At 32.6% G+C, this 16879-nt stretch overlaps 1 protein-coding gene across 1 annotated transcript; it reads right to left on the reverse strand.

The window, feature by feature from the left end:
- Positions 1-13538: 13538 nt before the first annotated feature.
- Positions 13539-15129, reverse strand: LOC107941626 (2-oxoglutarate-dependent dioxygenase AOP2). The gene is made up of 3 exons (XM_016875195.2): positions 14562-15129; positions 14099-14420; positions 13539-13983 (listed from the first exon to the last, which is right to left on the reverse strand). Exons 1-3 carry the CDS (start codon positions 14936-14938, stop codon positions 13711-13713), a joined length of 972 nt encoding a protein of 323 aa, XP_016730684.1. The 5' UTR covers positions 14939-15129; the 3' UTR covers positions 13539-13710.
- Between the last annotated feature and the right edge of the window lie 1750 nt (positions 15130-16879).

The following is a 16879-nucleotide window of genomic DNA, read 5'->3' on the forward strand; positions in this document are numbered from 1 at the left end:
GCTTTAATCTGTTCCACTGTAACGACAAGGAGATAGAATTTGCTGCCTTCAGCATTAATCCGCTTCACTTCAACTTTAATCTATTCCACTACAATGCCAGGTAAACAAGATTCGCTACCTTTAGTTTTAATTTGTTCCCCTGCAAAACCAGGGAAATAAGATTTGCTGTCTTTGATCTGCTCCACTACTGTTTAGGGAGACATGATCTACAATCTTCGACCCACTCCACTGCTGCTCAGGGAGACAGGACTAGTATTTTCAATCTGCTTCAGTACTAGTACAAGAAGACAAGATCTACAATCTTCAACCTACTCCACTACTGCTCAGGGAGATAAGGCTAGTGTTTTCGATCTGCCTCACTGCCAGTACAGGAAGATAAGATATACAATCTTCAACCTACTCCACTACAGTTCAAGGAGATAAGGCTGGTGTTTTCAATCTGCTTTACTGCCAGTACAGGAAGACAAGATCTACAATCTTCAACCTACTCTGTAACAGCCCGATTTTGGGTTTAGTCGGAGCAGTGGTTTCGGGACCACAAATCAAACGACGAAAAATATAATGGCCTGAATTTTCAGGGGTGTCGGAACGGTGATTCGAGATCACTAAATCAGACAAATGAGTAGGAAATATTATTAATTTAGTGAGTATAAGTTAAATGTGAAGTTAAGAAAATTTTTGAAATAGTAAATGGTGCACTAGAAATAAATATTAAAATAATTAGAATAAAAAACGAGGTATCGAGACCTCAGAGATTTTAAACCAAGCCATAAATATTTTTATAAATATTTATGGAGTGTTAAAAAGTTAGTATTAAAGTTTCGTTAAGAAATTTTAAAGTTTCGATAATTAATTGAACAAAAAGGACTAAATTGTAACAAATAAAAATTATAAGAAATGATTAAATAGCTTAAATGATAAAAGGAAGAGTGCTTAAAAGGCAAATAGACCCAATGTCTATTAGGGCTAGACGGCAAAGGCATGAAATCTGCAAGAAAGTAAGGAGAATTAAGGGCAAAATTGGAATATTGCAAAATTACTTAATAAAGCTAGGATCAAAGTGGAATTATCTAAATTTCTCTTTATTTTTTTGCATTCTCATCAGATAAAACACCATAGAAGCATTTCCTTAAGCTGGTTTTTCACATCTTTACTGCAACTAAGTTCAATTTTTGATTATTTCTTGAAATTTTTGTGTTTTTGTGACTTTTACAACTAGGCCCACTTGTTGAATTCATTAGTTTTTGATTTTATGAAAGAAGTTGAAAGTTTCTATGAATATGTGCTGGAAGTATATGATGATTTAGCATGGAATTAGAGCTTTAAATTGTTTATATGCTGATTTTATTGAAAGAATTGAATAGAAAGTGAATGTTTGGGACCTAATAGTAAAAGAGTTTGAAGTTAGGGTTTTATGAGGAAATTCTGAATTTCAACAGTTATGAATAACTTATATTGTCTAGGTAAAGTACTAATTGAGAAAAATTAGCTTAATTGAGGGGTTAATTAAGCAAGGACTGAATTGTATGAACTGTGAAATTTGGGGCAAAATGGAAATCAACATTTTGCACTAAAACAGTTTTGGACAGCAGCAGTAGTTTAACTTTGAAAAATCACCAAAAATTTTGGAAATCGAATTAGAGAATTAATAAAATATGAAATTAAATCTTATTGAGTCTAGTTTCTCATAGAAGAAACGATATAAGTAATGGAATTGTAAATTATGAGATATAATAAATTTTGTGAGACAAGGTCAGAATGATTTCGGGTTCCCCTGTTCTGACTTTGGAAAATTATAAAAAATTGAAGAAAAATAATTAGGGGCTTAAATTTATATATTTAAAATCATGAATGGGTCTATTTTCAAGATAGACAAACAGAAACATCATCCAAATCCCGTACGAGTAGATAATTAATTTTTAGTGAAGAAGGGTCGGAACTGTCTAACAGTGAAATACGGGAGACTTTAAAGAATAAACTGTACTTATTGGCTAAGAAAAAAGTTCTAAAAATTTTATGGTAAAAATATATATGAGTCTAATTTCTGGTAAAATTAACGAATCTTAATTTTGAGTTTCGTAGCTCGAGATATAAATAATTTAGTGACTCTGACTCCGATAGACATTTTGAATTTACTTATAAGTAAATAGTGAAAATATTGTTAATGTTATTTAAGAATGTTATATACATTAAGGATGTGGAATGGAGAGGAGGAGGAGGAAAATTGGAAAATATATGATTGACTTGTGTATAAATCGGTCATATATTCGATCATAATCGAAAAATGTTGAGTTAGAAATGATGTAATGTTTTATTTCAAATAGTTACTATGAGATTGATGATGGTCTGATTTTAGCTAAATTAAAAGCTAAAGCGATGTTTTCATTGAAAAATTAAGAATTTCATAAATGTGTTAATGAATGGCATAATCGATAAACGTTGAGTTAAATGGTAAATATGTGAATATGATGTTATGTGCTCAACATATTTGATTAAGTAAATATGGTAAGCAAATATACACAAATAGATGGAATGTGTGTTTATGTACACTTGCTTGAATAAGTGTAATCAGTATATTTATATGATAGAATCTTATGTTTAATTATTAAATTAGAAGTAATATGATGTTTTGTTTTATGTCTTTATTATTGAACTATAAATATTATAATAGCATGAAAATTGAATTGGAAGATCAAATTGAGTAGAACGCAGGAATAAGTACTTTCGTTCAGCGATATGCAATGAATTGATGGAAAAGACCATGGTTGGACCATGGCAACATGTGATATGTGATTTCCGTATAAGACCATAGCTGGGCTATGGCTTCGGTGTTATATGTGCTACTGTGTAAGACCATAGCTGGGCTATGGCATTAGTATGTGTTATGTGATTAAGTGTAAAACCATAGTTGGACTATGACATCGAGAAAACGAAGTACTCAATTCCGTAATACGTTTTTTAATTTGACAAATGTCGGTAAGTAAAATGGAAGCCAAGTATTGGAATTTAATTAGATATTAATATTGAGCTCGAGTAAGTAAATCCATTGTGTGAAATTGTGGGTGACAGAAAACATTCGTAATAAATACATTTGTTATTTTGCTTAGAATAAACTATGTGGCTATGATGGTATTTTATTAATGATGAATGCTAAGTCATATATATATGTATTTATGAGAGTAAGTTAGAGGCTTTACAACCTCACCATCACCCCCTTATCAGTGTTGCTTTATGACGAAATTTTTTTACGAGAATCATGTTGAATAAGCTCATAAATGTGAACTAAAGAGTTCAGTGGTCAAATAATTAGTAATACAAACAGAGTTGATTATAGTGTAACAAATGAACTAAGTTTTAAAAGAAATATCAGATTTTTGTAAAGATTATACGGATTATGTAACGTCACGGTTAAAGAAGAAGTTAAATTTGATGAGACAAAATATTCAGGTATGATACCTAAAGAATGTATGTATTAATTGAAAGTTCTTCTGGATTGATTTTTGTTAGTGAATAGAATAATATAAGGTTTGTGATAACAAAATTAGTTAGAGAAATGGTAATTAAGTGGTAAAAATGCCTGTGTGTGACGATTACATTCGAAATGAACACGATGATCTTTTATGGATATTCTATATATTCTTTTATCCTCAGAGATATGTGTATAATTGTTCAGTTCTGATAAAGTTCTTATGTTGTGAGAATGTCAGCTAACTATGATGTTAGACGAAAGTCCTATTGGTCTAGTTGGTTTATGACCAGTTATTTTTCTGTTTTGCATGCATATTTAGAAAGTGTATTGTTTTGCTACGATGAAATTCTAGAGCTGAAATATGGTGATTCTGGTATCTAGACTTTACTGATTTTTGTGTAAGGAATTGTTATCAGCAAGGGTATAAATAATGAGAGCATAAGCTCAAAATTGTATGATGAAATTTTTCCTCAGGTAAATTTGAATAAAGTTAATGAGTTCAATCAGAATATATGATTCCTTGAACTAATACGGTTTAAAGGATCTCTGATTCGCATGCTAAAAAAATGTTAAAGATTGCGTGTTTGAGCTATATCCTCAGCATGAAGAAAAGAGTATTTTCATATGTTAGTGTTTGAATATTTGAAATCAACTCAGTTGTTTTATTAAAGTGAACTGAATTATCGAGATGTGATTTGAGTTATATGTATTTAAGCATGTCCTCAGCTAAGAGAATAAAATATGTGTGTTCACGAGTATGAAGACAGATAGTCGAAATGAAAAATCTATATTTCAGAAAGTATGATATAGAGATATATTTATTGAAAAGAGATATACAAGATTAAATTGATTAGTGATTCTGGAAAGTTAGTGAAAGTGTTTCATGAGAGTTGGAAGCAACTTCTTCCGGTAAAATTTTCGGGGACGAAAATCCCTAAAGGGGGGAGAGTTGTAACAACCCGATTTTGGGTCTAGTCAGAATAGTGGTTTCGGGGCCACAAATCCGACGAGAAAAAATATAATGGCCTGAATTTTCAGGGGTCTTGGAACGATGATTCGAGATCACTAAATCCGACAAATGAGTAGAAAATATTATTAATTTAGTAAGTATAAGTTAAATGTGAAGTTAAGAAAATTTTTGAAATAGTGAATAGTGCACTAGAAATAAATATTAAAATAATTAGAATAAAAAATAAGGTATCGAGACCTCAGAGATTTTAAACCAAGCCATAAATATTTTTATAAATATTTATGGAGTGTTAAAAAGTTAGTATTAAAGTTTCGTTAAGAAATTTTAAAGTTTCGATAATTAATTGAACAAAGAGGACTAAATTGTAACAAATAAAAATTTATGGGAAATGATTAAATAGCTTAAATGATAAAAGGAAGAGTGCTTAAAAGGCAAATAGACCCAATGTATATTTGGGCTGGACGGCAAAGGCATGAAATCAGCAAGAAAGTAAGGAGAATTAAGGGCAAAATTAGAATATTGCAAAATTACTTAATCAAGCTAGGATCAAAGTGGAATTATCTAGATTTCTCTTTATTTTTCTGCATTCTCATCAGCTAAAACACCATAGAAGGGTTTTCTTAAGCTGGTTTTTCATATCTTTACTACAAGTAAGTTCAATTCTTGATTATTTCTTGAAATTTTTGTGTTTTTGTGACTTTTACAACTAGGCCCACTTGTTGAATTCATTAGTTTTTGATTCTATGAAAGAAGTTGAAAGTTGTTATGAATATGTGCTGGAAGTATATAATGATTTGGAGTTTCGTATCTCGAGATATAAATAATTTAGTGACTCTAACTAGGATAGACAATTTTGAATTTACTTATAAGTAAATAGTGAAAATATTGTTAATGTTATTTAAGCGTGTTATATACATTAAGGATGTGGAATTGAGAGGAGGAGGAGGAAAATTGGAAAATATTTGAATGACTTGTTTATAAATCGGTCATATATTCGATCATAATCGAAAAATGTTGAATTAGAAATGATGTAATGTTTTATTTCAAATAGTTACTATGAGATTGATGATGATCTGATTTTAGCTAAATTAAAAGCTAAAGCGATGTTTTCATTGCAAAATTAAGAATTTCATAAATGTGTTAATGAATGGCATAATCGATAAAAGTTATGTTAAATGGTAAATACGTATTAGTATTGAACTTAATGATATTGAATTGTATAAGAAGTAAATGGAAAATTCTATTGCTAGTGATATGATTTGAATTAAAAGAATTATTATGATATTGGAATGTATATTGGATTGAGAAATTGATTTGAATTGTGAACATGAGAAATTATGAATTGAATGAAATGGAAATGAAGCATTGAATTGTTAAGACTTGTGAATTGCATGAATACAAATCGAATTTCGTAGGCTCTATTTATTATGAATATAATATTTAGAGAATATATTGTGAAGAATTATAAAAGCATGTTAAAAATTTGAAAGCTTTAATTTAGTTGAAATTTTATAATAAGGTTAAATACGTTTACAAGTGTATGTGTTCTGGTAATGCCTCGCACCCTATTCCGGCGACGGATACGGGTAAGGGGTGTTACATACTCCACTACTGCTCAGGGAGATAAGGCTGGTGTTTTCGATCTGCTTCACTGCCAATACAGGAAGACAAGATCTACAATCTTCAACCTACTTCACTACTGCTCAGGGAGATAAGACTGGTTTTTTCGATCTGCTTCACTGCCAGTACAGGAAGACAAGATCTACAATCTTCAACCTACTCCACTGCTGCTCAGGGAGATAAGACTGGTGTTTTTTATCTGCTTTACTGCCAGTACAGGAAGACAAGATCTACAATCTTCAACCTACTCCACTGTTGCTCAGGGAGATAAGGCTAGTGTTTTTTATCTGCTTTACTGCCAGTACAGGAAGACAAGATCTATAATATTCTTCAATCTATTCACCTACAACTTCAGTGGTATAGGGTTTATGGTTTCACCGATCTGTTCTGGGGAACGTAACCTGTAGAACCCATTTTATGGGCCTATTTATGCCTAGTGATTAGAATATTATGATCGGAATGAATCAAAATCTCCTAACTAAATGTGCATGGATGAATGCAAAATGTTATGAAAATGATCCATCAATGTTTGAGTTGTTATTGCTCATTGTTCAATAAGGCTTTATTGCCAACACGTCAGAATGCTATCTTGTCTGGTTGGTAATGCTCATATCTTACTTAACCGGATTGCCCCCCACTCTAATCTTCAAGGCTCAATCCACTGTAATCTTCAAGGTTCAATCCACTGTAATTTTGGGACATAAAATTTGAACCATCCTCCTCCCACTATAATTTAGGAGTACAAAATCTGACTCTCTCAATCCTCTCCTACTGCAATCCAAGGATACAAGATCTGAATCTCTTTGGCCTTACACCATTCCCAAGGTGTCGTACCAAATGTTTATGCACAATTGTAAAATTTTCTTCTCCGAGAAAACCTCTTCTTATCACTTCGGTGATCATTGCTTGTTTGTTCATTGAAGCTTTGTCACCAACATGACATCTTGTCATTTTTTTTCAATCAATGTTTAGATAATAAAATCCGAAAGGATAGTCTTAATTTATACTTTTCCTTCTTAGACATTTCAACCTTTAAACTTGGTGTGTTCTAAACAATAGTTGTGTTTCAGGTTCCTATATTATTTAGAAACTTCTTCTAGAGTAATATGAAAAACTTCCCTTGTGAAAGTATTGTTAGTCCATTAATCATTATTCCAATGCAACATGCTTGCAAAAGATCATAACGATGGATAAAATATGATTGATTTGGGAGCATGACTCGAAATGGATAATTTATCAAAGAGAGTAATAATAACAAAGGAAATGATTGAGAACACATATCTTGAAAGAGAATGAAGTATTCCAAGAATGAAAAATTCAATATAATTAGTATGAAGACTAGGTGCCCCAGATATCGCAGCTTGAACTTCTCTGTACAAACTTTCTGAAGACCATTCTGAGTTTGACATGTGTTTAGGAGATCTAAAGTACTTTGTCGATGCCTTAAGATGTCGCCTACCGTTTTCTGTTCATTCAGGTATAGTAAGATCACCACATGCCCCAATTTGATCAAAAATTGAGCTGCTCTGATCACCTCATGTCCCATTCTGATCAAAATTTGAGCCAGCCTTTTCAAGTTTTCAACTCAAATCCCTTTTGGTCTCAAGGCGCCCTTTGTGGGTTTTTACATTGGCATCTTCTTTTTCTTTTTCTTTTCTTTCCTTCTTCTTCTTTTTTGAAATATATATTTTTATTGAATCTAAACTCATAGGATTAGGCATGTCCTTGTTATCACTTCCGATCAAAATCAATGTTTTTCCAGATAAGGCCTTTCACATAAGGTCCTTCCCAGTTTGGCATCCACTTTCTTATGAAGTTCTTTTTTGTATGGGAATGATCTTCTTCAATACCAGGTCCCTCTCATGAAATCCTCTAGGGTGAACCTTTTTTTTGTGAGCTCGCATCATTTGCTTTTGGCACATTTGACCATGATGGATAACTTTGAACATTCCTCTTCAATCAGGATTAGATTCAAAAAAACTCAGAGAGAAAGAATCTTGTCTTTAATAGGTAAAACCGCGATAAGCCCAAGAGAAAGGCATTGCCCCGGCAGAGGTTTTTTTTTTTTTGCGTCCACAACACTGTTTACTTTGGGATGACATGGTGTTAATCTTGAATAGACTGCAAACTTTTGATATGATACTATCGTTCAAATTTAGTGCATTGTCAGATATGATCCTTTTTGGCATTCCATACCGATGCATGATTTTTTCAAAAATTTACTGACTGTCAACTTTGTGACATTGGCATATGAAGCGGCTTCTACCCACAAAGATGAATCGATAACCTCCAGAATCTTTTGGCGAGATCGGCCTAATGACCTCCATATCCCACATAGGGAGAAGCCATGGATTCCATTGATTCTTTGTAAGGTAGGATCTGTTTTCCATCTTGTTCTACCATCCTCAATAAGTCTGGATATAGGCTACAATCTATGTCATCTTCAAAGTCATGAGATCCCTCTAAACACATGTCTCGCTCAAAAGGAGATTCTGAGTCTGTAGCAGCGTCACTCATGTCGTTGATATTCAAGGACCTATTGTAGGTGCAAAAGAATGTATGAATGTACAGTATGGCTATGAATGAATGAAAGAATGATTTGGAAGAAAATCAAAAAGAATGAAAGAATAAAAAATGATTATTCAAAAAGGATGAAAGAATATTGGCTTAAAAAATGATCACAAAGATGTATTAAAATAATGACGTTCAAACATGAGCCTATTTTACAAATGAGTTCTTATTGCCTCTGGGCTAAAAGCAACAAGTGTGTTCTGAACATTACTCTAAGTAAGCTCTAAATACTACAAAAATTTCTTCTGCAATCCGATTATTTAGAACACTCGCAAGTTTGTAAGGGTGGATATCTAACAAGGTCCTCTTTCAGTTGTCTTCACGTATGGCATTGATGTGAATGTTTTTTTTAGCCCTTCACAAAACTCTATTTTTTTGGATCTTAGCTAACTGCTCTTGTATTTGCAACTATAGTTGGTCTTGCCTCCCCCTTTGGAGTTGTTCAAGTTTTTCCAATATTTGGTCCATGTCTTTTATTTTTGCTCGGGTACCGTAAGGGTGTTGGTTTTTCCAGATTAGCTCTGAAATAATTTTACTCAATTAAGCTCTTTTGGTAGATTTTAATGCATACAATGTCATGTAATGCAAATGCATGAAATGAATGCAAAAAGAGACGTTGATTCTGGTTCAATTCCATTAGAACAACTTCACTAGAAAACAAATCTCTTTACATAAAGCGAATATATATACGACTTTGCCCTCATATTCCAAGCGAAGACAACGATCCCTTTCTTCATCTGAATGTTAGGATAAATCTCGTGAATTTTCCAATGGATGCCTCTACTAGCTCTTTTTTGCCTGATCCTGGCCGTGACTCATTGTTCACTCATCCTTGTGATGCTCGCTAACTTCTTTAAAAAGGTCGAGACGTTGACGACTCTCGAATGGTCTTTGTCGAATTGAATCCTCGGGCAACGAAGCAAAGTCGTATAGTCCTCCATTGGACTATCATCCTTATCTTATTGTGTTTTCTTGGACCATATTCGGACAACCGCATTATTTTCCACTTTATCAAGAAATTCGTTTTCCATGACAAGCTCTCTATTTAGCAATCGAACATGAATCAACACCTCTTGTTTATGATGAAAATGCAATGTAATCATAACCAAAACAAAACATGTTAGTACAAGGAAAAAGAAAGCAAGAAAAATAAAGTACCTATTCAGGTGACCACTAGGGGTTTGGTATGGTTCCACCTAAGGCGGGCTCTTAAGGCTCACTTTATGCAGTTTGGTTCTAAAGTAAAGGTACCCGAACCGGCAGATTCCTCGATCCTCACCCATTATAGGCTCATACGGACAGAGTTTAGTTCAGGGGGATACATTTCCCTATGGGTGCACGAAGATGAAAATCTCACGAAGACAGAAGTACGGATGTATCCCGAAAGCGATTCACTATCCCATGCAAAGGTGAAAACCTCACGAAGGCGTAGTTTCTCACTCCCACTTAGAAGGGTATGACCGAGTGGTCATGCAATGCAATGTGCAGAAATATATCCAAACTTAAACTAACACAACAATGATAAATCACAATGATAAAGATCGAAATAAAGACGAATGAAATGCAACGAAAGGGTCGTACATTTAAACCAAGTTTTCAATTTTAGACAAAAAGTAATCAACTCGTGGCTTGACTCACTTGTTTTGGATCCCCAGCGGAGTCATCAAGCTGTCGAAACCATTTTTTTGGTAAAACGGGGTCGACTTGGATTTTAAAAATGAAAACGAATATGGGAGTCACCACCAATCCTTTTTGATAAGGTGTGATCGGGCCACCTCAAAAAGTGGTTGTTTTTAATAAACAATTTGATTTTATTAAAACAATGATTTTGGTCCACGAAAATAAAAAAAACGGGCTCGGGAGTCGGTTACGTACGAGGAAGGATTAGCACCCTCGTAACGCCCAAAATTGGTACCTAGTTGATTAATTAATGTCTTAGTGTCGAAGATTGAAAACCTTAAAGAGATTAAAAATACAATCCTTTATTGAAATGCTAAAAATTTCGAGAAAAAAAGGCATATTTCACGTTAATCGAGAAAGAAAATTATATCCCGTAAGTTAGGACATAATATCTTAAATTCCCGATACGAGAATAAATGCCGAAAGATTTATTTATTTGAAAGATATTCGATTTGATTATCTCGGGTTTGGAAAAGAAATCATGTCCCGTAAGTTAGAACACGATCTTTTATTAATTCCCAAGATTTCTTAAAAAACTTATGTTTGAAAAGATTCGTGTATTTGGATTTATCGAGAAGATTGAAACCCCGTAAGTTAGGGCACGACCTTTTCGAATCTCAAAATATGTAATTTTACTTGTTTTAAAGTCATGATTTATGCATCAAATAAAATCAATCTAACACGAAATGGTAGAAATAAAACACGATGTTAATATGCGTAACAAAACAATAATGAATACGATGATGTAAGCATAAATAATACAAGCAACAACAACAAAAAATAAGATAAATAAATAAATAAAGGACAAATCAATTAAATAAAATAATAAGTAAATAAACAAATAGAACTAAAACGTTTTAAAAATAATAATGGACACATAAATAAATAAATAAATATAAAGTAAAACAATAATGACAATAATAAAATTATAAAAATAAAAAATCTATGTATATATATATAACAAAGTTTGAAAAAAGAAAAAAAGATATAAATAAGTAAATAATAAAAATAATAATATTAATAATAGAATAGCAAATAATCTAAAGTTTAAAAAAATACAAAAGATGCAAGTAATTACATAATAAGAATGTATAATAAGACAAATATATTCAAAATTTAGATAAGTAAATATAAATAGAAATATAATAATAATAATAATCTACTTTTGAAAGTACATAAAATAATAATAAATAAATAAGTAACAATAATAGGGGCAAAATAAAAATAAAACAAGCCAAATAAGAAAATCAAATAAATAAATAAGCTAAATTGATTTAGGAACTTAATCATAATTCAAACCAAATTTGAAAGATAAATTAAAATAAAGTAAACAAATAAAAAAACCAAAACGAAAAGTGCGACAACAAACGAGGACCAAATAAGCAATTATTCTGATTTTCAGACACGCGTCCCTTCTCTACGAAGTCAGTGAACCGAGGACTAAATTGAATGCAGAGTGAAATTAAAGGGTAAAATCTTTAAAAATAAAAATAGTGAATTTAGGACTGAATTGAAACAACCCAAAAAGGCGAAAGGGCCAGGAGCGCAAATATCCCATTGGTTGCGAAAGCACGCGGATCCTGAAGTGGGTCGGGTCAGCTATCGGGTTTAAGGCCAAAACGGTGCCGTTTTTGGACCTATGTGCACAGGCCAAAACGACGCCATTTGGCCCTGCTATATAAACAATTTTTTTTAAAAAAACTTCATTTTCACTGCCCTTCTTCCAAACCCTCTCTCCCTCTCCGGGCACCGGCTTAAGCTCCGGTCATCGGCCACAGTGCCGGCCGCCGGTCGCTGGCACCGATACCGTCATACACGGCGGTCCAAAAACTGAAAAGCTTCCCCTTTTTTCTCCGATGCAGACCCTCGGTCTCCAAACACTCCAGCGACAGGGAAAAAGGTAAAAAGGCCTCTCTTTTTTTATTTTATGCGTTTATTTCGAAATGAAAAAAAGAAAAAATGATAAGACAAAATAAAACGAAAATATCACCTTAAATTTTTTTTTTAATTTTCTCAAATCCCAATTTTTTTTTACAATGGATTTATTATGGCTTTTATAGCCATTTTTACAAGGTTTTTTTTAATCTATTTGTTGTCACTTCTTGCAGGCAAGTGGGTGAAGCCGATGGTGGCAGGTGCGGCGCAGCAGTGGCGGTGGCAAACGTGCGGCGGCTAGGGGTCAGAAGACCCTAGGTGTGGCGCACCTAGGGTTAGGTTTTCTTCTTTCTTTTTTTTTCTGAAAATGGGTTACTGGGCTAGGTTTAGATTGGGTCTTGGGCTTGGGTCTTATTTGGGTTGTTAATGGTTTGGGTTTGGGTTGGTGATTTTGGTTGGTTTGAGTTTTGGGCTCCGGGCAAAATGGCCTACAACAGGTATAATAAAATATTTTAAAAAAACACAGTAATTTTTTAAAGTTGCCTGTGGAATAAAAAAGTACATTGTTAGTGTCCCAAATGCTAATGTACTTTTTTTACTCTACTATCAACCACATAATCTTATTTATGGAATCTAAAAAACTGTATCTCTGTTGAGACTTGTATTGATGGTTGCTGATTGTGGATTTAAGCTGTTGAATCATTATTTTATACAATGAAATCATCTGTTTATTGAGAAAAAAGAAAGAAAGTATGTTATATAATGTATTAAATCAAACAACTTAATTACTCTCAATAATTTTAATAAATTAATTTGAAGCAGTGTATTTTAATATTATTTACTAATATTTCTAACGAAAATTTGTCAATAAAAATGTTACACGTGATAGAACTTTATCCCGGTCCGGTTTTTGTTTCAAATTCTAGCTGTTCAATTGTAGAAGCTAAGCTGTGGGGAGCTTAATGATGGTCTATGACAAGCAAGGAGCATGAGTATTAGAAAGGTGGTCCTCAATATGGACAACTTAGATGCTATTCAAGTGCTACAAAACTCTACGTCAGATGTATCTCGATATGCAGTGGCTCGAGATGTTAAACAATTGATTCAGAACCAATGGAAAGTGAAGATACAACATATCAACAGGAAAGGTAATAGGGTTGCGGATGCTTTGGCTGCATAGGCCCTTAGACGGAAACTAGGTTTTTACAAATTCTTGCAACGAACTGATCATGTTTTGGAGTTGATTTATGATGATTTAGAGAGATTGATTAGGACTGAATGAATTGTTTGTAATAGTCTCTATTACTTTATTTACCAAAATAATAATAATAATAAAAGGAGTGCACTGTAAAATTATTTTTAAAGCTCTTCATTTATTATTTATTTTAAAAAATTAAGTATTCCATGTAGTGGAATAAAAATCTCTACAACGTATTTTTACTTGTAGGAAGCATAAAACTCAAGTTTATTATTTGTAACATTAATTTAAAGCCAAGGGCTTTTACTTATCGAAATGGACATGTTTTTAATTGGAAATTGGTGGTGAGAGAGAAGCAAAAGCTTGGAGCTGCTCGCCAGAGTCGATGTGCTTTGCCGGGTCGGAAAAGGCAAAAAGGAAGAAGTCCATGAAATTAAAGTCCTTGTAAAGCTGAGGATGTTGCTCATCTATAAGCTCTCTAGGTGCCTTAATTATGGTACCCTCAACGGGAATGGCGAAGGCTGCTAAAGAAAGTCGATCTTTGTCCCCACTCATCATCACTCTATGATTTACCGCTTTTAATCTTCCATTACTCCATGCCTTCAATTTCCAAAATTCAACATCAATAAGTAAATCTATTCACATAGATCATGCAAGTATTTTAAGTTTTGAGTAAATTAGAAATCAAAATTTAACCCCATATATATATATATACCTTGAGAGGATCCCCAACCACAAAGCAAAAAGAAGAAGGAGATAAGGACAACTTGATCCATTGACCGTCATTGACCTCAATTTCCAACCCCGAAACATGATCATCACAAATGATTGTGCTGACAGGTTTATCAGTGTGAGCAAATAGTCCTCTCTCGTACTCCCCTGGTGGAGGGGCCATGTATTTCATAAACCGCACTAGCGTTTTATAGTTTATCATCACTGACTCCCATTTCTCCCCCAATCCATAACTATCGATTAACATTAACCAGATTAACTTATTCAACTCCTCTATTTGAGTTGCCATTGTATGTATGGTGTTGCTGAGACAAAAGTCAAAAGAAAATGTCAATAACTTGAACTCGCTTAACTCGAACAAAAAATTATCTGAACCCAAAATGACTAGAACAAATAACTTAAACGGAGATAATATTTTAAAAGGTAAAAGAATTATTGTTGATTACCAAAAGCGTGGGTGACCATCTGGCCACATAAGTTGAGCAAAGCTTTTAACAGAGTCATAGTTGGAGGCATCTCCAAGTCCAAAGCCTTCATACAACAAAGAAACCTGATTGCATGGTCCAACCCAGCCATGATAAGGCATGGGACTAGCGTTCTTTTGTTTCCTTTCCACTGGGACCTCAATTAATTCTTTCATCAACCCAAATGTCTCCTCTCGAACTTCCGTCGATATTTTTTTATACGCCACCTCGAAACAGCCGAAAGTCTCACAAGCCTCTCGAACCCTCTTGCACAAACGGTGCCACCCATCGGTTCCCCGCTCCAAATCTGCTGAACGGAACTCAATGACTGGGAACTCAATTTCAGCTTGGACACCCATGTTCTAAACTTTTTTTTATGCTCCAAGGAAATGTTCTCTTGAACTAAATGAGCTTGTAAACTAACTTGGTTTCTCTTTACGTTGGGACTTAGGTTTATTTATAGCATTTTCCCAAAGGTGACGAGGCTAAGAGAAACCCACCCAGTTCTTTAATTTGATTAACCAAGCAAAACCAAGGAGGCGCACTGGTCAAAGGAAATATTATACGGTACTTAATTTAAAATTAAGGGTTGAATTCAAATTTCATTAATTAAAAGAATTTGAAAAAAAAAGAGAAATAATACTCAGTTTTATCTAATCAAACCCCTTATTGGACTTATATGTAAGGCGTCTTCTTTTTTCTCCCATCTGAATGATTCCAATATCAATGTAGTTTATTGTTACTTGTTAGCTCTCAAATTGCATGCATATATTACTCGATAGGTCTCCATCTAAATCATGACGATTTGTTTAAAAAATTCATGACGATTTGTATTTATTAATTAAATATTGTAAAATATTTAGTATTAATTTTATGTAATAAATATTAATTTTTTTTCAAATGAATATAATAACATTAATCATTTGAAAAAAAGGCAATAATAACATTTCAAATAATAAAAAACAATAAAATTTTTGAATTTTTGTTTTCTTCATCTTAATATTCAATTTCCACATTAAATAAATAATACACAAAATTTAATTTAATGTGGAATGTGATAAAAAATTTGATTTATACACAATTTTAACACAGTTATTTATGTTGTATCATTTTACATTTACTTAATACATATGCTAATAATTTATTTATTTTAATATACAAAAAATAGTTAAAAGTTATATGTTTCCGAAAATGGTTGGTATCACATAATTGTGAGTCAACCATTCGATTATAGTCAATAAAACCCAGTGACGTATAAATCTCCCCGTTCGAAAATTGGCGGAATTTATGGCTATTAGGTAGCCCTCAAATTTGAACGTCAATGCATGCATATAAAAAAAATCTGTAATTTATGGCTACTAATTCTTTTTGAAGGTTATTTTACTACTTAATTAAACATAGTAAAAGATTAAGTATTAATTTATGTACTAAGTATTATAACTTATTTTTCACATGATATAAAAACGTTAACTATATGATCACATAAGCCGATTGAGTCTTAACTCGATTGGCATGGGCATTGTAATCAATGTAGGAGGACGTGGGTTCGAGTACGGTGAAACGCATTATTCTCCTATTTATGAGTTGGGGAGGGACTATCGATAATCCTAGGCATTGTATCAAAAAATTATTTGACTCTATAATAATAACATGACCTCAGTTGGCATCGACATTATTGTCAGTGCAGGAGATCGTGAATTCGAAACAAGTAGACAATATTTTTTTATTTTTGTTTTCAATATCTTAATTTTTAATTTCTGCAATATGAAAAGAAACCAATAATTCAATTCATTTGTTTTTATTCGCATCTTAGGGTTTATCTTTGGAGTAAAATTAAACTATAAAATTTTAAATGGGTTAAAGTATGATTTTATTTTTGTATATGATTGTTATTTTAAAATTTTAAAGAGATTAAATTGAAATTTTTTCATCTTTTGGAGGTTAAAGTATATTTTTACTATTAAATTAATGGTTTTAAAAACTTCAAGAAACTAAATTGATAATTTCTTATTGGAGGGAGGGAGGCTAAGACCCCTGCCTGCCCTCTGTTGGTGTCGTTCCTGTTAGTATCATTGCTAAAAAATTAGAGCTATCGAAAGGTCAAGTTGAGTGGAAAATAATATGAATTTAAAAAATTTTCAAACCCAACTCACCCCATCCAAATGACTCGATTTATTGTTTACATTTTATAATATATTAAAATATAATTTTATATTAAGATTTATATATTTTTATAATTAAATGGCTTAATTTACTTTTTTTTACATTTTTATATTTACTTTTCTTCTAATTTTTCATTG

Source organism: Gossypium hirsutum, chromosome D13, assembly GCF_007990345.1.
Source record: "Gossypium hirsutum isolate 1008001.06 chromosome D13, Gossypium_hirsutum_v2.1, whole genome shotgun sequence".
Classification (NCBI taxonomy): domain Eukaryota; kingdom Viridiplantae; phylum Streptophyta; class Magnoliopsida; order Malvales; family Malvaceae; genus Gossypium; species Gossypium hirsutum.